The sequence below is a fragment of the Odontesthes bonariensis genome, chromosome 15, assembly GCF_027942865.1.
Source record: "Odontesthes bonariensis isolate fOdoBon6 chromosome 15, fOdoBon6.hap1, whole genome shotgun sequence".
NCBI classification, from domain to species: Eukaryota; Metazoa; Chordata; class Actinopteri; order Atheriniformes; family Atherinopsidae; genus Odontesthes; species Odontesthes bonariensis.
The window spans coordinates 23,107,378-23,128,105 of NC_134520.1; the positions used below are offsets into that span (position 1 = coordinate 23,107,378).

Here is a 20,728-nt window from a genome sequence, read left to right on the forward strand (position 1 = left end):
TCCTATCAAATCAGTCACCAAATCAGCCTTTTATCAACTTAAGAACATATCCAGAATTAAGGGTTTCATGCCCCAAAGAGATCAGGATAAGCTGATTCATGCTTTCATCTCCAACAGACTTGACTACTGTAGCGGTCTTCTGACTGGACTCCCCCAAAAGAGTCTCAAACAGCTGCAGCTCATTCAGAACGCTGCAGCCCGAGTTTTAACCAGAACAAAGAGATCAGATCACATCACCCCAGTTCTCAAGTCTTTACATTGACTCCCGGTCAGATACAGAATAGATTTTAAAGTTCTGCTACCCGTCTACAAATCACGGAATGGTTTAGGTCCAGAATACATAAATGACATGCTAGTAGAGTGTAAACTCAGCAGAGCTCTGAGATCTGCTGACTCAGGTCAGATAGTGGAGCCCAGAGTTCAAACTAGACACGATGAAGCAGCTTTTAGCTGTTATGCTGCACACAACTGGAACAAACTACCAGCAGAACTGAAATCAGCCCCAACTGTAAGCACTTTTAAATCCAGGTTAAAAACATTTCTCTTTCGGTGTGCTTATGGCTGAGTTTATATTTTTCTTTTTCCCCTCTTCTTTGATTGCTTTTAACTGTGTTTTAATTTTTATTCTATTTTTTTTTCTCTTTATATTGCTTGTTTTTATGCTGCTTTATGCTATTCTTTTAAATGCCTTGTCTTTATGTAAAGCACATTGAGTTGCCTGTGGTATGAAATGCGCTATATAAATAAAGATGCCTTGCCTAATCATGCTGCTGAAAAACATTCAGGCTGTATACACATACTCGCATGTCTTCAGTTGATTTAGCAAAAAAATTCATATTAGTTCTGTTGAAAACTTTGATGTAAAAACTGATTAGATACAAACCTGCTATGTGCTATAGAGATAAGTACTACTGCATGACAGTCCAAGATAACATGAAATACTCTATATATCATGAGCCTGCCATAATATTATAATTTATTGGTACAATAGAATAATAGTGACAAAATGTGGTTAACACTGCTGAGAAAGTGCCCTGAATTTTATGGCACAAGTACTTAAGGTGACCAGGAACAAATGAACTCAAAGATAAAAACTGATAATGCATTCATTCGATCACGTTTAAGCTTGAAGAATAATAACCTCATTCCCTCTCCTTCCACTGTCAGACACATAGCTCAGAATAATAAACTCATCAATTGTGCAAACAACAAATTTATCAATGCTAAAATGTGTTTTTGATTTAGTCAGGGAAGCATTAGAATAAACAGTAATAAAACTAAATGTTGTAAGCCGAGACTTTAATGCACAAAGAACGTGGGACTTGAGTGTTTCTCGACATGTTTCTATACAGTAAACAACATAAACTCCTGTCATTTAACAACTTATTAATTATACCCAGGATTTCTACTTCGGAAATCTAAAGCTTGAGAATTCTGATATTTTGTAAGAGCTAGTTTACTGCTTCATTGTCCTTGTGTGTGTGTGTGTGTTTTGTAAATAATCTTGTGCTTACATTTCAAGGCTTCTCCAAGTGCTCTTTGCTCCTTGACTGCAGCTATAAAGGGACCTCAGTTAGTGGACTGGTACAGTTTTATAAATCCACAAGTAGCCAACACAATGGCAAAGGGACATAACCTCATTCTTACTGGATTGTTGACTATCATTTCAGTGCAGTGGACTCTGTGCATTTCAGGTAAGGATTTGTTACATATTGCTGTTATAAAGTATCTGACAGAAATTTCAATATTGCTTGCAGATGAGACCTGTTTTTTAAGGACACTGCAAAAGGTTACAGATACTTCATTCACATGTGAATGAAAATGTTGTCAATCCATATTCTAACAACTTCAGAAATCAGGAAAATAAATAAAATTACTATTCAAAGTAAAAAATCCAACTTCCATTTCTTACTTTGTGTTTGTTCTTTTATTCGGCTATTCGGCAGTATGGTTTCCTCATCATGCAATTATACATTTGTTTGTACAGTTGATGCAAGACTTGATTAATCAGAAATTTCATTCATACCAACGGAAGACATCATATGGTTGGCTCATGTGTACAACATGAGTTACATATGGTTGTTTATGTTACCTTCATACTGTATTTTTCTGGCTCGTAGAAGAAGAGCTCCATGCAAACTATTGGAACAATAAAGGGAAGCAGGCTCTTCACACTGCCCTGAATATTCAGTCCAATGTGCACCAAGCCAAGAACCTCATCCTCTTCCTTGGGGACGGTGAGTCTTTCCTCCCATTGAAGTGTTTTCTTTGAATTGTCAAGTGTTTCTCTCTGTACCTCTTTTTATTCTTTCAGGTCTTTTGAGGTGTAATTCACAATCAAAACAAGATGCTGCAATTCAAGCCAAATACACATTGGACCCCAAAAATGATGGGCTTTTTGGGGAAGCCAGTGATGAGGAATAGAAGCGAAACAGCAGTCCGCATTGCATCTGATACCAATTATCATGTAATAGTGAAAAGTAGAAAAAAAGTTCCCTAACTCAGGCAAAAATAAGGGTGGTGGTTTCCAGACTGCCGTTGCAGTGTGAATGAAATCGCGCGCAAAGCAGCATGGGAATTCCCAGGCTAGGAAAGCATAAGGATTTGAACAGCTCCATCTTCCATTAATGATCAATATCTACAATTTTTTTATTTTATTTCATAATAAATAAATCTTTTCTGGGAATACATATAGTGCTTCCTCAGATGTATTGTGAGACATTTTAAGACAATAATATAGGAAAATGCTAAAAATATACATGTATATTACAAAAGCTAACATGGGGCAGTCTTGAAAATAGCTTTTAGTATAGACCCTTGTCACTGTAAGATACAATAATAAAGGACACATTAAAAGGCCCTTAAGTCAGTTTACATTGTGCTTCAGTGGCATTTACTACCCGATAAATGTTAAATCAAACAAGCACAAACCACTTTACACTTTACCTTTTTCCACTAAACAGTAGACTATGGAAAACAAATTTCCTGTTATTTTTGAGAAAAGAACCCCAATATAAATCCTGTTACAATGGCAATGATGTTCTCATTTGGCCAATTCACTTTACAAATTACAAATTTAAAGAAGAATTTTCATTATGGAAGCATGGTTACAGCTGCATCCACTCCCTCCCGCAAACATGCTGATTACAGCACATTTAACATTTTATCAGTGATTGAGATTGATCAGTAACATTTAATCACCTCATAAAAGGCAAGTTTATGACAACAAAGTTATTTTTGCAATGACCTGATGAAGATATGATGTAAAGAAGGAAATTAATATTTCACCTTAAACATAGACAACTTCCAGTAAGTTCCGGTGTTTTGATTTTCCTAAAAAGCACAATTTCTGACAATGAATGTGTAACAGAAAAAAAAAGATATTAAAAAAATGTTGTCAATTTTGGTTTTGCTTTTAAGGAATGCTATTTTTGCTTTTTATATCCCCCAACAGATATGACTGTTTGTGACTGTAAATATACATTTCTCGTATCAGTGTCATATCATCTTTTGACATTCACAGAGTTCAATCTAACCAGGTGTGTTTCCCACTGCTTCCAGGGATGGGTATAACCACAGTGACTGCTGCTCGGATCCTCAAGGGCCAGTTAGCAGAACAATCTGGAGAGGAAAGCAGTTTGGTTATGGATACCTTCCCTCATGTTGCACTCTCTAAGGTCAGCCCACTCAAACCCCACAATCAGACACCTCAGTAGGAATGTGTCTTCAATTGTTAAACAGCTGCATATATACAGAGATGCTAAAAAAAGAAGAAGAAGAAAAGAAAAAATGAAAAATACTGACTAAAGATTACTGTGAAATAAGGACAAACCATGTTATTAGTACAGTAGTATTCCCCTCGAAACATTTCCAACGAACATGTCACTCAGTCTGTTACAATATGAAACTAAGCTCACTGTGTTGACTATATCACTTCTACATCCACTAAAATCATAATAACTATTTGTTTTTTCAGTGTTGCACTAGTTTTTTAACCTTTATTGCATCACCACAATTTCTGTCAGAATAAAATTGAAAAACATAGAGACAATAGATTTATAGGCAGTTCTATTGGTAGCCTAACTTCTCTCATATTTGATGAAGTGAAAACACTTCTACACTTTTTAGTATGCACTATCATTAGTATGATACTATTACTTTAGTACTATTAAAGCTGTCTGACTGTTTAAAAACATCCCAACTGATTACATGACTTTGTTTATTTGGTCAGAAAATTTACAAATGAATTGCTAAATAATTCTGTTTTTCAAAATTTTACAATTTTACCCAAATTACAGGTTTTTGTATTGAAATATCCTCCATACAAATTCACTTGTACTGGTCGACACCCTTGAAGAAGGTTGAATTGTTGATTGCAGTCAATGCAATGTGATTAAAAAAAAAAAAAGGAAAAAAAGAGGTGGAGGGACACAACAAATGAATGCCGACAGAGGCTCCAGACGAAGATGATTAGTTTACTCAGTTGGTATCTTGATGGGCCCATGTTCAAGAATCACTAATCTAAATGTTCTACACTGTGCGCAGAAGTGTAGATAAAGTTTCTGTTACTACAAAGTCACGTTCTCCATCACTGCTGTTGGTTCAAACAGTAAAAGCAGATTAGCAGCCAGGCTACTCCTCAGGCTTCACATAATATACAGTTTATGTGTGTTGCTATCAGCTACCTGGAACAGTAGGCTACTGCTAATTTCCTGGAGGTGGACATTTAGTCATTTTTGACAGATGGTCTGTAATACTGTTGTACTGATGTTGGATGCATGCTTGGCTGGCATGCGATCTTGTAAAGTAAGCCTTCTGACCCCTGACACCCACACATCCACACCGCCATAGATGGCCTCACCCAGTGATTTTCTGTGTTAACAGGTGCACGCACACCTGCGCACAGTGTGTTGAGATGGTGTGTCGGCTTAACGCTGGCATTTCAATCATTAAAATATATCCACAATAGAATGATTATTCAATTACAAATTTTCAATATTCAACCCATAAAAAAGTTGACCCAGGATGATTTTTAAATTCAAACAACAACAAAAGAATCTGTCATACTGACCCCAAATAAATGTTTACCTTAACACCTTTTACAACAACTGACTAAAAGAGTAAAGTATGATTCTCTCCTCGTGGTTTCCATGGTGGCTGGTAAAGAACATCAAAATGTCAATAAATCTGATTTGTACCAATTGCTAGATTTTATATTGCAGATAATGTGTTTCCTTACAAGTAGCTGGATATCAAATCGCAGTTCATAACACACAAACTACTTAATTTGTTGGAAAGGATAGACAACTTAAGTTCAGGTAGGAGCGGCACATGATTTAAACTGCTCCCCATCCCAGTTCTAAAGGCTCACTGTAAACAACTACATTTAACTTATTACTATTTAACTTATTAAAAAACTGAGTCACTCATTAGGGAGAAAGAGTGTTGATTAACCGAAACATCAACAGCAAATACATCCCTTTCTTCAGCTCTAAACACTTTGCCATTGCACTGGGTTATCTGGCTAAAAGAGAAGTCTCATGGTCTTATACAGTGGAAGTGTCTGAAGCTGAGTAAAAATTTACAACAAAGAAGTCGTAGGTTAAAGGTAAAACTAACTAGGAAGCATTTTGTTTCCTCGCAAAATATTTTCAATTATGCGTCAACCCAAATAAATCAACTGTGATCAATCAACTTGATAATCATGCCTCTAAAGCTCAATTACTCAAATCAAACAAACAATTACTATGGTGCAGTGAGTGAACCTTACAGCAGTTATTTCAGCTTCACAAGAACAAGTTCCTTACAAAATAGATGTAGCTTAAATGATTACCAGGACATACTTCACATGTATAGTGTCACCACAAGCATAATCTATACCGTTGCTGGTTAGCTAATAGTGTTTCGTGAAATACTCTGAGCAACTTTGTTCTTCATTTACAGAGTCAGACCTGAACTTAAAACATGGGAATTTTTACAGTAAATGCACAGAACTGAATCCTAGTGGATTGGAATTTGCTATTCACTAGATATGATAACAACAGCATCAGATTAGAGCGACTGAATCAACCTTTACCCTGTTATTACGCAACATATGAGAATACAAATTCCAAAGTTAGGAGGTTGCCTTAGTTCTTAGTGGAATAAAACAAATACACTCAAAATGCTTGTAAAGGTTGAGGATACATTCTCAGAGAAACCAATTTATTATTATTATTAACAGCATACTTGAGGTGATATGTCTTGATATTTATGCATTTGACTGTATCTGGTCCCTGCAGACGTACAACGTGGACCAGCAGATGCCAGACAGTGCTGGCACAGCCACAGCATACTTATGTGGTGTGAAAGCAAACTACGGCACCGTGGGCGTCTCCGCCGCCGCCCCGAGGTACAACTGTAGTGCCAGTCGTGGAAATGAAGTTGAATCTATTCTGCACCGCGCCAAGAAAGCAGGTTGGCCCCCACATACACAAAGTTTTCACAAAATATCTTGACCCAAATGAATCAGATTGGGATTAAGTTTGGGATTAGAGCAGCCCCAATATGATTTAAAAGATATAGACAGCACAGACTCCTTTGGAACTGACTCTTTACACCATAAATGTTTGTTGAGGGCACTTGAAAATAGTGCTAAGATCATTTAAAGCTTCATTGTTAGTATCTGGGGGCTTAATCAGCCATTATAAAATGTTAAATCTATGTAGAATAAATAATCATTATTGATTTGTGTTCACATTATGACAACCGTCTTATTTGTTTTAGGTAAATCAGTTGGAATTGTCACAACAACCAGAGTTCAGCATGCCTCCCCTTCTGCAAGCTACGCTCACTCAGCCGACAGGGGCTGGTACTCTGACTCTGATCTCACCCCTGAGGCTATCCAAAATGGCTGCCGTGACATTGCTTACCAATTGGTTCACAACACAGAGATAGATGTAAGTATGGATAAATCGCTGCCTCTGCATGTTTTCAAGACCAAACTGCAGTCTAGTTTTCTGTAACCTGGCTAGTAGAGATGACCCATTGTAAAATATACTCTGGCAGTTGGTCGCTCATTCTGTTGAAGCTTTTAGAGGGGGGTCTTCAAACACTTGCACACTTGCAGTGTAAATTAAAGGGAGAATGTTAGAGGGATAGTGGTGACACACTGGAGAAGTGGAAGTGCTAAAATTCATAAGGATTAGACATAGAAAGTCTTCTCATGTCTTCAAATCCAGGTTATTCTCGGTGGAGGTCGTCAGTATATGTTTCCCAGAGCTATGCCAGATCCAGAGTATCCAAGCGAGAGAGGAAACAGAAATGATGGACTAAATCTTGTTGTGGAGTGGGAAAAGAACAAAACAGTAAATATCATTTTGTATATATGTATTTACATACAATACCTTTATTTTATTGTTGTCGTCCCTCCTGCTTAATTTTCCTGCACTGTTGTATATCAGCATACACGCTTTCTAACTGTCCATGTGCTTGTCTTTGTTCGTGGCCTACAGAGAGCTAAATATGTTTGGAACAAAGCTGATTTAGATGCTGTCAATCCTCAACGTACAGACTTCCTTCTGGGTATGAACTGTTTAATACACAAGTAACAACAACCTTCTAAACTGTTTAGAATATATACTATAGGGAGAGTGACAACTTTCATAATTACAACATGTTTTTTGGCACTTCATCAAGTAGAAAGCCCCAATGTTCCTGCTTAAGTGACCACCTGAACTGCTTGAAATGCCTTAATCAGAAGAGAGATGGGCTTTTTTTTGTCATTATACAGTCTAAAAAGCAATGTTGAACAATCAGACAAAGACCTCCTTTCAATGAAAATCTCAAAAATAAGAATTGATAAGAATTAGACGTGAAAAGTGATATCTGAAAATTTGCTCTGCGTGTAGGTCTGTTTGAGCCCAAGGACTGCCGTTATGAGTTGGATCGTAATCCGTCCACGGAACCTTCACTTACAGAGATGACAGAGAAGGCAATTAGAATTCTCCAAAAGAATCCCAAAGGATTTTTCCTCTTTGTGGAAGATAAGTACATTTTTTTAGTTCCAAGTTTTTAGTGAGATTTCCTGATGTTTCCCTTTAGAATTTACTGAAAACTGTGAATTTGTTGTTCCATCAGCGATGGTTTGAGCATATTGTCTGCTCACACCTGATCCTACAGACACCTCTAATTTCTCTTTTCACTTTTAAGTTAAATACTAACACTCTTATTAGTTACCTTAATTTAGCAATTCACTGATAATGGACAATGTTTCATAACAAATCCAATGTCATGTAAACATTTTATACTTCTTCTCTGAAGAAATACAGAAAATTCCTTAGTTATTTGTGTTTAATTACACATAACATTTACTACTCTGTGAAAGTAAGCAGAATACTATTTTTGAAAGATGATCCATTATAGCCCTGGGATTAAATCAGTGTTGTCAATAAATGATTATTTACTAATCATATGTACTTGTGATGCTTATTTGTCTTTCTTTTGGAATTTTAAGTGGGAGAATTGACCATGGTCACCATGATGGGAAAGCCAAAACAGCCCTCTATGAAGCTGTAGAGTTTGACCGGGCAATCGGCCGAGCAGCTGAACTCACCAGTGAACTGGACACTCTATCTGTAGTCACTGCTGACCACTCCCATGTCTTCGCTTTTGGAGGATATTCTCCAAGAGGAAACCCTGTTTTAGGTAAAATGCACTTTTGGAAACTGATAACAGCTGAATACGCAGAGCTTTTACAATACAAAGTGATCTCCTATCATCTCATCTTAGTTCTAAGACACCAGTTTGCCCTTTAATTTACAGGGGTGTCGAGTGAACTGGCAACAGACAATAAGCACTTCACCACTGCTGTGTATGGGAATGGACCAGGATATCAGATTGAAAATGGAACTCGCCCAGATATGAATGAGTCAATTTCATGTAAGTGCTCACTCGTAATCTTTACAAAGGAGACTTATTAAAACAGTAGCTCCATCTAATGGTGTAACAGGATACTTACAGCAAAAACACAAAGTAAAGTAAATCTATATTTTTGTCACATCAATGACAGAAATGTTGTTTTATGTTAGTATTTAAGACTTTTTGGAAATTTCACACAGCATATTGCAATTAACCACATTACAAAGAGAATGGATAGAATGTTTTAAAGACAGTCTGATAATAACGTCTATCAAGAAACATGACTTTGAAAAGCATCAAATAATATCAAGCTTATAATATACATGCTGTTTGGATTTTATCATATTATCAGTTTTGATTTTAATTTCGACAATCTTTCTTATGGGGTGTGTATAAAGAGGACCCAAACACATGTTCACAAGCAGCAGAAAGGTGGATGAGAATATAAGCTTCTATGAAACAAAGCTAAAAGTGTTGCTGTGGCAGCAAACACAAACACAGAAATCCAAATCACTGAGCTTAGAAAGGCAGGACGAGAAGAACATAATTTGGCATGAGGCATAATACACACAAGAGCAAACAAAAACTACGATTTGGCACTGAACAGAAGAAACCAGGAAGTATGTGTCCTGACCAAGATCAATAACTGAAACCAGGTGTTAAACAAAGACAGTACGCTAAACTAAACAGATAAACCATGAGAGAATAACTGGAAGTAAAGCTTAACACCAAACATGGTAATCTAAAACACAAGATCAAAGCTATAAACAGAAACAAGGAACATAGCAAATCACATAAATATGACACAAAAATAAGGAACAAAATCCATTGACCATGATAATCCCATTTCAATGTGTCTCAGCACTGAATCTCATCCTGTCTCCCCGGAATCACACTTGCAGAGAGTTAACAGTTAAAAAAAACACATTCTGACATTCACAGATGTGTTTGTTTCTATTTATGGACTGAAGTGTGGCAGAAATACTGTTTGCTTCCAAGTGATCTGTGGGAGACCTTTAAAAACATTAATCCAAAATGAGTTAATTCCCTCACACCCACTGTGTGCTAATAGTAAGTTGTCAATGTGTCTGTTTATGTGACAGGAAACTCAAATACAACTAATAATGTATAATCCTTTATCTCATTTTCCATTAGCAAGCAATGACTACCATCAGCAGGCTACTGTCCCTCTTGATTCAGAGACCCATGGTATAGAGGATGTGGCCATCTTTGCCAAAGGTCCGATGTCACACCTCTTTCACGGTGTCCAGGAGCAGAGCTACATTGCACATGCCATGGCTTATGCTGCCTGCATAGAGCCCTACACAGACTGCATACTCCCAGACTCTGCTGTAACATTTCAGCCCAGCATGCTGCTCCTTCTGATGGCCCTCCTTCTTACCCTCTGCTCTGCCTGAGATTTCTGTCCCAGGAGGAGTTATCTGGATTTTGTAAAAACTGTTCTATCAATAACTTTGGTTGAAATGTAAATTATTACATAACACTGTGCTGTGTGAATTAAGTATTGTATATTTGCTCAACTTTGACATCAGTGCAATTCCTCAGAAAACTTTGTAATGAAAAGCATTACTATCATCTCTGCATAGAGCCATGACTTTAAGCACTATATAGTGTGTGGATGCAAAACAATTTCCTCCAGCTAAACTCAGACAAAACTGAAATCATTGTCTGTGGCCCACAGAAACAAAGAGAAAGTGTTATCAGTCACCTTGAGACTCTCTCTCTAAAACCTAACTATCAAGTTAGAAATCTCGGGGTAATATTGGACTCAGATCTGAACTTTAACAGCCACATTAAATCTGTAACATCAGCAGCTTTTTACCATCTAAAAAACATTGCCAGAATCAAAGGAATAGTGTCTAAACCAGACTTAGAGAGACTGATCCATGCGTTTGTCTCCAGCAGGTTAGACTACTGTAACGGCCTGCTCACTGGGCTCTCTAAACGGGCTATAAGACAGCTGCAGTACATCCAGAACGCTGCTGCTCGAGTCCTGACTAGAACCAGGAAATACGACCATATTAGTCCAGTGCTCAGGTCTCTGCACTGGCTTCCTGTCGCTCAGAGAATAGACTTTAAAACAGCTCTGCTTGTGTACAAGTCTCTTCATGGTCAAGCGCCAAAGTACATCTCTGACATGTTGGAGCCATATGAACCAACTCGGGCTCTGAGAACCTCAGGGAGGGGTCTCCTGCTGGTGCCCAGAGTCAGGACTAAACAAGGTGAGGCTGCGTTTCAGTTTTATGCCCCTAAAATCTGGAACAGTCTTCCAGAAGATGTGAGACAGGCCTCAACTCTGACAATGTTTAAATCCAGGCTGAAAACAGTTCTATTTAGCTGTGCATATGACACCTGAAAGTATTTTATCTGCACTCTTCACTTTTTAATTAATTAATGATTATTTTAATGGGTTTTAAATTTCTTTCTTTTTTAATTTCTTTCTTTTATTTTTTTTATTCCTTTTTAATGATTTTATTGCCTTCTTGTGATTTTATGTAGCTGTAAAGCACTTTGAATTGCCCTGTGTATGAATTGTGCTCTATAAATAAAATTGCCTTGCCTTGCCTTGCCTATATTAATCCTATTCATCTAAAACTGGTTGTAATTATTATTGAAAAATTCTAAATAAACCCTTGTCCCTGATGAAAGGGCGACCTGTCCAAAATCTGCCCTGCTTCTTTACTCTTGCCAAAATGCATGTACTCCACCATGTACTGTCAACACACTAACTGTATAATATGTAAATGGCTTGTCAATATCCTGGCAGTGAGGCATTATTGATGAATAAACACAACAGGAAATGTATTGAGGGAATTTCCCCAAAACTGGTTTGACAAAGAATGTGTGTTCATGTAGTCTACTGCTTAAGTTATTAAAAATTAACTTTATTTTGTCCAATCTTCTAAAAGCTGTAACAGAGTATAAGTGAAATTAAGCAAAGTTAGGCTATACTTCAACACACTACAGTGCTATTTGCGGCTAGCTGTTATTAGAAAAAGGTGACCGGAGTGATACACAAACTGTACAGTAATAGACAATGGAGTTCAATAATAGCCCCACCTGATTGGTGAAAATTTGTCCAATCAGAGAGGCCTCTGGGCGGGACTTCCGTTTGCTCATTGGAGGGAATTTTAACCAAAACAAGACACGCAGTTTCATCGAATCTGTGGATAAAGTTTGACGTAGTGAATGTTTAAGAGTATTAAACTCACCAACATTTGAGGGGCAGATCAACTGATTGCATTTATTTGTTGTGGGCTCCTTTCCGAGAAAAAAACGTGATTAAACCCTTGAAAGCGATTGATTGTCGCTTCTGGAGTAGCTCCGTCAGCTAACCTCGACTGGAAGTTATCCATTGCTCACTGTTTGATTTTCAGACATGACCTGCGGTGGAAGATGTCAGTCATAATTCAGGATAACTTGTAAACTAATATCGGTGGCCATGGATCGTTACAAGAGGAGGCTCGCAAATCAGCTGTGTGCCGCAGTGATCGATGGAGATCCCAGGTTATGATCGACCCTCTTTGTTTCTGTTTTTGTCCAGACGTGTCCTGTGTTGGAAAAGATGTGACAACCACTCGAAGCCCATATATTTGGATTCCTCTGATGAACACGTGTGTGTGTCTGATCAGCTTATTTAGCCATCTTTTAGGTTGCACCGTTGAGCCATTTTCTAGTAATCGAGTTTGAGTGTTCTTAGAAACTAATCATTGCAAACTTCAACCCAGTGAAGCCCCCGATCATCCGTGATTTAGTTTATTATAATATTCTATGTTCATAACTAACTGAAAATTAAAAGTAAATAGTAATGGCGATATACTAAATTGCTACGATGATGCAAAATTATTAGATTAAACGTTTTTGCCACTGTAACCAGGCTGTGACGTTTATGCTGACCATAGTGCTCTTATTTGAATAACACAAATGCCACTTAGTATAGTTCACTGTGGAATGTAACAAGTCTTTATTCCGTGACAGATCTGTGCAGCGGCTTCTTTCAGAAGGTGCAAGCCCTCACCTGGTTGGCAGTAAAGGAGTGGCTGCTATGCACTTGGCGGTTGGTAAAGAAACGGAGAAGAACGTGCGCTGCTTGAAAATGTTGCTGCAACGTGGAGCAGATCCCAATATCAGGTAGTAAGCACAGTGATTTGAATTAAAATATTTGTATTGTATTTGAAATTGTTTCAATTCTGCAACAACCAATACTGATTGCTCAAAATCCTATTTCTCTCAGATCATCTGAGGGCCTGACTCCTCTTCATGTTGCTGCACTGTGGGGATGTTACCACAATCTCAAACTGCTCCTGATGAATGGTGGGAACCCAACTATGACAGACAACGTAAGGATTGAAATCGACTCCTTAAATGGTATTGCATGGATCAAATTTTGCCAGAGCAGGACACGAGGAATCAATTCATACTTAAATTTCCCAATTGAATTAGTGATTAGAAAGTGTATAATTAAGTAAAATTTGTATATCAGGTGTAAACATGGCCTCAGAGGATATATGAGTACTCTATATGAGCAGTTTGGCTTTAATTTTGTGTCTCAGTTTTCCTGACCGTGTCTTCTGTTTGCTCGTGCAGGAAGGGAACACACCAGGCCAGCTTGCGGAGCAACAGGAAAATCGACAATGTGCCCATCTCCTTCAGGAATACCAGGCCAGCTCAGCAGACACTGAGGAGGATGATGTGCCCAAATTTCAATACTGTACAGTAGCTTCTTTCAAATATGTATCGTGTATCTGATTGCCCGTTTGATTGTCTAGTTAATTTTTTTATTTACTATCATAACTATATTTACCATCTTGAGTATTATATTTTTCTGCCAGTGGATTTTTACATCATAGCAGCTGCAGAATTGTTCTGCTGATGGCAAAATACTAACGTATTTGGCACTTTAAAGTACTTTAAAGTACAAAGTCCTTTTTATTTCTTTTTATAGAATTTTCATTAATACGTATATTAAACTTGAAGCACTTTTGTACAAGTAACCTGAACTAAATTCATTTTTGAATATGTGTGTTAAACAAGGTAGCGAATTAAAGGGGAACACATTATAATGAGCACCTTATTCACGTCAACATTTCCCACAAACTCACCATTTTCCCTTTTAGGTAAACAAAAACACAAACTGATCATCCACCCACCTAAATGCCCGGCTTTGCCCGGTTTTGTTGTGTTCAAAGACTATGTCATATAAGTTGTAGCTACGTTAATTCCAAATACTGGCTCACTAGTGGAAGTTTATCGCCATGGTAGGAACTGCTTTGATTTACACTGTCTTTATTTCTTTCTTCTCCACAGCTGTGTTCTCAGACCAGACCAACATGTCCAGCTGTCCTGAATCGGACTACAGCTTCAGTTCCCAGTCATCTGTGATAAGTGACTTTGGTGAGGCCCCATTAAGCAGCACAAGGCGCTCATCGTTTTTCAACCTGTCGAACACTGGTAGAAGACCAAATTGCAGAGGAATATCATTTGATAGACCCTCTGGTCCGTCAATCCTTTCGAGCACTCGCTTGTCCGCAGTGGAACCTGCAATGTCAGAGCATGCTTCGCATCCTGATGAAGGCATGTTCACAACAAAAGGAAAGGAAAATGCTTCAGCAGCGAATGGCATTATTCTTCCTTCCAGACGAGACACTCTTCCATCATTTTCCTCCAGGCGAGCAAGTCGGAAGAGCGTGAGCTTCAGAGATGTAGATACATATTTCCCTGTTTTCAGCCCTGAATCTCCCAAACAACACCCTGCTGGTGAAGGCGGCCACAGCACCAGCAGCTTACCTTTTGACATGTCTGAGTTCTCGGACTTCCTAGATTCGGAGCGCATGGCCACCGTTTTACCCAGGCAGGGCATCGATGTCACGTCACCGGATCATGTTTATGTTTTCTGCAGGGAAAGTAGCGACAGCACAGAGGAGGACTTGGAGAAAACTGTCATCGGTCATTATGCTTTGGAAGTGAGTGTTGATGAACCGGAGGAGCAGAATGTGAAAGACCCTCAGGTGAATGCTTCTGAACCGCAAGCACATTCCCATGTTGGCAGCAGCAGCAGCAGCAGTGGGACCAGTAGCAGTCATTATAGTAGCTGTGAGAGTGACCATTACACCAGCGCACTGGATGCTTGCGTGCACCCTGGGCATCTTTTACTCCCCGTGGTAGAGGAGGTTTCTCCTGGCTTTTCTTTTGAGTCAGTCAAAAGTAATGAATATACAAGGCGAGATGAGAATATTCCACGTGTTCAAGCAGAAACTGATATAGGTTCAAAACCTGAAACTGTAAAGCCTGTACCTGATATGCTCGACGAACTTACCTTGCCTGAAGAGAAACGCCCAAAGAATGAGGCATTGGAGGCTCGTGGTGTTACTGTCATGGATGCTTCGTGTAAAGGACATGTTGCCAAGCCATTGTTTGATATCAGATCTGATGAACTTACTCTCACTCCCAGTCCTTTTGTGACAGGCAGGACACGCTCGAGGTTGAGTCGATGCTCACTGAGAACAAGTAAAACCCCCGACAGCCTCCTCGCAACGTCTTCGCTGTTTGAGGATACCCTACCCACACCAGTACGAACACTTCGACAGACCCCCAGATCTCAGAGCAGCGGACATTGTTACAGCTCCCCGCAAGCACCTTGCTACGCATCATCCTATTTAGGGAGAAGCAAAGAGGGAGAGTCCTTGTCTATGGATAGCCAGGACACACAGATCAGCCCCCTTAGAGCTACTTCAAGTGTGAGTAATAGCCAAGCTGATACTCTCATTCTTTCTAAGACTGTAACTGACTCTGTTGGTGAATCACAGTCTTTGTCTGACACAGTTATACTAGAAAATAAACAGGACGATTCAGTCGATGCTTATGAAAGAAACCTTGCGGAAATCATTCGTGCTATGCGAGGACAGAACATGGATCTTTCTGAAGGGAGGGAATTTCTTACTGATGATCTGACGAGCGGAGATGAGGCAAGTAGAAAGGGAAATGTGAATGATGCCCCTGCTAAGGACCTGGTAGATGGCCTAAAAAACAAAGATGTTTGGATCACTGAGGACTGCAGCTCTCAGTCAGACTCTGCTTCATCTTCATCAACGTCCAGCTGTTTTTCTCCAAGGAGGTCCAGGGAGGACTCTGACCCTCCCTGTACTCCAGGCACAGGGTGCACCCCGAGGTACAGCATGAGCAGGCTGTCAAGCGGCCATCAGCCGCAGCGCCTGGCTGACCTGTCTTACACCCCCGGTGGGCGTCCACTCATTCAAGACCTGGAAGAACCAGTGGAGTACCTCTACACTGATACAGAACAGGGCCACAAACTGATTGAGACTCATGTCCCACCTACAACGGACACCTCACTCAGCTCCAGCATGAGCACTACCGGCAGTGAGGAGACTATTCTTTATGACTGGCGTTCCTTGCAGACTGAAATAAAGGAGAACCAGCAACCCCAGATGATGGTACAGGAGGAGGAGAGTAGTGACTCTGCGGACAGTTTGTTGCCAGAAACCAGAGGATTGACTGACAAGGAGCTGAGACTGAGGTTGGTGGAGTTTGGGGAGAGCCCAGGTCCCATCAGCAGGTGTACCAGGCCCACCTACATGCGAAGGCTGTGCCGCCTCGTACAGGAGTCAGAGTCCTGCTCACCAAATCAACAGAAGCAGTTAGAACCGCCACAAACAGGTAATGCCAATTAATGATAATCTAACTTGAGCTAGAATTCATAAACGATAGAAGATGCTGGTTGGGTTGTGGGTAGTTTTTGGAAGAGAAGGGGTGTGTTGGAGAAGACCAATGAAACATGAAAAATTGTGTATAATAAATTAATTATCTGTTGCTATATGAATGAATATTTGTAACATTGTGGGATTCAGTTCATTGTAAAAATCCCTCTTCTTTTGAAATGTTATTTTGTATTGCAAGGATTCAGTCACTTTGGGGAGTGGATCAGATCAGCACCCCCGAGTGTATTGGGCATCTTGCTACAATAGCTCTCAGGCTGCTTATCATCACTGTCATTAACACAGTATTCTCCTTTTGTTTTGTGGTCTTTTTTTTTTTAAATTTTGGTAGATTCGGGTTATAGTCCAGAACTGCGTTGGGTCCTGCAGACCTTCAAGCTGCCCGACTGCCACGCTGATGAGCAGGCTTTGAGTCAACAGTTCGACCAGCCAGATCAGAACAGGAAGTGGAGGGAAGGCATAATCAAGTCCAGCTTCAACTACCTGCTGCTTGACCCAAGGTCCTTTTGTCTTCTTGTTAGATATTTAAAACATTTTTTCATCCTAATTTACTTTCTTGCGCATCGTGTTTCTAGCTTTTCAGGAAAAGTAGTTATGAACTGTTTTATGGCATTTTTTTTTAGCTTGCATGGAAATGATACGTATAACCCACTGCTCCCTGTCAGGCAGGACATGGCACCAGTATCCACTTGGTGAATTCAAGCAATTGTAACTCATCACAAACTTCTACAACTGAGCTACCAGAACAGGTTTAATGACAAATTTGGTTCCTAACCAAACCCAGTCTCCAGTCCTGTGATGCAGATAATACCTTCCCTCTTTCTAAGAATAATTTAATGGGTGTTTTTTGTCCCCCCCTCCCCCCCCCCCCCACCCCCTTGATAGAGTGACGAAAAACCTCCCCTTCCGCAGTCACACCATGACTCCACATGAGTGCTTCCAGACTTTTATCCACGCTATATTCTATGTGGGCAAAGGAAAACGCTCCCGCCCCTACAGTCACCTTTATGAGGCTTTAGAGTACTATAAAGGGGACAAAACCTCCAAGGTAAGGCGCGATCTGTCTTGTTACATTAAAACTGACAAAAATCCAAAAGGTGTATAAACCTTTGACGCCTTCTTTGTCGTCCCTTGTGACAGAAACTGTGCCTGAAAGTGCAGCACATCCTACAGGTGTGGAGCGCCGGGCAGGGCGTCATCTCCCTGCATTGTTTCCAGAATGTCATTCCAGTGGAGGCTTACACCAGAGAGGCCTGCATGGTGGAGGCCATTGGTGAGTGTGAAAGGGAGGGGGCAGCAACTCAATTCACAGAAAAAAGTGTTTATTCACACAGCCATCATCTACTTCTGTCCCAGGTTCTAACGTCACCCGTCAAATATCAGCCAATAGATAAAGTCTCCAATCTAATGTATAATGTAACTGACTTCATTACGACTTCATCTAGACTGAAGAAGCGTAAGAACAGTTCAATTGAAATGTGTCAAATTTCAGCATCATTTATTAACTCTTTGGAATTAACTTTTTTTGTTGTTGTTCTTTATATTATTTTATATTTGTTGGCTTTAGTTCATAAATATGCAGCCTCAAGGCACTGGTTCTGTCAGGGGAAATACTTCCAAACTTAATTCTAATCTTAATTTATAGATTTATACATAGATAACTTCGAAATCGATGAATGAGTAACATCTACGACTAGTTGAGTTAAGAAAAGAACGCATGTGCTGGAACATCATGGGTGAGATGTGAGAACTTGCTCATACGCAGCACATTCGGACACGGCGTTCTTCCGCGTCACAAATACCAATTCATTCCTCCGCCTCTATCTTAGGGCTGAAGATGCTCACAAATAAGAAACGTGGGGATTTCTACGGTGTAGTGTCCAACTGGCAGCTGAAGAGGAAACGGGAACTCGGCATCCACTTGTTGTATCGGGCCATGCAGATCTTCCTGGCCGACGGCGAGAGACAGCTCAGACCAGCAGACATCAGGCAGTAGAGACTCTCACTGGAATGGTCTGTGAAAAACTGCAAAATGCCAAGCCGCACAGAGGAAAATGCCACTTCTTTAGAATACAAAGCGCTCCCATCGTTGGTCAAAGGTTGGGTAATGTTTAAAACTTGAGGAGCACTTAGAACTGGAATTGAATTGTCTTTTCTCTTGTAAATTAACTCCGATGTCTTAATCTGCTGCAGCGACGTGTAGCATCAGAGCTGGGGTACATCGCCTTTAATCAATATCACTGTCTTTTTTTTTTAAATATTCAAGCACAAAATCAATCTTTATACACAGAAAATCGTGGATTTTTAAACCCAATTATTTAAGGCAACTGGATGTGTCAAAGAATTAATTTTTCAAACTCATTACCATTTAAAATTCTATTATGATGTCATGTTTTTAAACTGAATAATCTGATTAATACCAGCCCAATGGGACAGCTCCCTGCAATCTGTACATGCTTTCGAATTTATTTCGTTGTGATTTTTTTTCTTGCTTGTTTTTTCTATTTTCTTCTGCTCACGGATTCCACTTCTTAAGATTTTTGTACATTGTGTTGTTGGCATGCTTTGTGTGCATTGTTTGTGCATTTCCCAATACAAACTCTTTCATCTGCCCAGATGGGACAAAAATGTAACGGATCCAAGTAAGATGGAGGAACGTAATCACTTTCAGAAGTCTAAGACAAAGTTATTCAGTCAATGAAATGGATCCACGGTGCATTTCAGCCTTTTTTTTTTTAAATCTGATTTGGTCTCAAATCTCAAGTAAACAAATTTGACCTGTAATATCCTAATAAACTACCAGATGTTTAAAAAAAAAAAGAAGAAAAAAATAGGGGATACCTGGAAGTTAAGTAGGTTGTAGTTGTATTGTTTGTTTGTTTTTTAAGAAAAAGATATCGTGTATGTACAGAAGTCAGACTGATGTTTGCTAAAGTATTTTCATACTTGTTTACATGGCTGGATGTCATGTCATGTCCATGTTTTTTGTAAATTAGAAATGACAATGCTGTTAGCTCGTAGTATGATCGTGCCCAGCAGTCATTGTAGGATATACTTTTTGTCTAAAAGTGTCAGTAGTATCAGAAGTTGGGCCAAATAGATTAATTTGTTCTTAGTAGCTCAACAAAGTCTAAGCTTTAGTCTTCAGTCTCTGAGTGTGCAGGGTAGTCAGACTGCATGCTGTATCTCTGGGGTTGCAGCTGTTATTTGGTGTCATAATTTCCATAATTTTGTCATGTCATTTACTCCACATCAGCGCCTCAACTAGTAAGAACTCAAAGCGCTCATTATCGCCTCAGGCCTCAGAGTTATCTTGAAGTAGCACACACATTTTTAAAACCACCAAAAATGCATTATTACTAACAAAAGCAGACTTTGTATTTCAAGAAAAAAGGGTTTATTACTTTGTATCCCAATCCCCAGGTTTAATGTGAGGGCATACAATGGTCAAGTCCGGGAGTAAAACACCTGACTCGGAGCATTAACTTTTACTTTTGAGGACTTGGATTAAAGTAATTCCCTGTTTGGATTCATGTTAAAAATAAAATTAAAAAAAAGTGAGAGGTGAATGGACACCTTCTGATTTTACAGGTTTTCCGGTTTAAAAAATAAAGCCTCTCAACTGTGATCTACTTGATGTGTTTTTTTGACCGATTTTCGATCCTTCACGTTCAACAACGCTCCTGAAGTTAACGAAGGGCTCTTTTCCATTGAATTACATTAAATGCAGCTTAGTTCTCTTACTGTTTTATTATAATCATAATTTTATTCTTTATATTTACAGATTATGTGAATATAGGGTGAGTGAATGTAGAAGGCATAAATAACCTCCTGAACTCACAGGCTTATTAATATACTGCTCTCTGATGTCCCTCTAGTGGACAAATAAAGTAATTCATCTTCTTCCTTAGTACAGAGCCATGCCCTTCATCACCGGTCTTCACATCCTGCACTATGGTTAATTAAGATAAGTGTTGTTATTAGTGGAAGTCTCGTTCATGTGGATATTTATTTTCTTTTTAAAACCAAATACCTCTAAACTGCAATTTTCCCAACTTGAAATTTATTTCAGTAAT

The 20,728-nt window shown here is 39.2% G+C and overlaps 2 protein-coding genes across 2 annotated transcripts; both read left to right on the forward strand.

Annotated features, from left to right (window-relative positions):
- The first annotated feature begins 1,618 nt into the window (after nucleotides 1-1,618).
- Nucleotides 1,619-10,316, forward strand: LOC142399982 (alkaline phosphatase-like). Its single transcript, XM_075484543.1, has 11 exons — nucleotides 1,619-1,694; nucleotides 2,121-2,237; nucleotides 3,562-3,677; nucleotides 6,282-6,456; nucleotides 6,766-6,938; nucleotides 7,221-7,346; nucleotides 7,494-7,563; nucleotides 7,890-8,028; nucleotides 8,495-8,685; nucleotides 8,803-8,919; nucleotides 10,054-10,316. Exons 1-11 carry the CDS (start codon nucleotides 1,619-1,621, stop codon nucleotides 10,314-10,316), a joined length of 1,563 nt encoding a protein of 520 aa, XP_075340658.1.
- A 1,727-nt stretch (nucleotides 10,317-12,043) lies between these two features.
- Nucleotides 12,044-20,245, forward strand: LOC142399856 (uncharacterized). Its single transcript, XM_075484400.1, has 9 exons — nucleotides 12,044-12,426; nucleotides 12,898-13,050; nucleotides 13,154-13,259; nucleotides 13,507-13,630; nucleotides 14,227-16,593; nucleotides 16,984-17,152; nucleotides 17,538-17,700; nucleotides 17,793-17,925; nucleotides 18,482-20,245. Exons 1-9 carry the CDS (start codon nucleotides 12,362-12,364, stop codon nucleotides 18,646-18,648), a joined length of 3,447 nt encoding a protein of 1,148 aa, XP_075340515.1. The 5' UTR covers nucleotides 12,044-12,361; the 3' UTR covers nucleotides 18,649-20,245.
- Nucleotides 20,246-20,728: the final 483 nt, after the last annotated feature.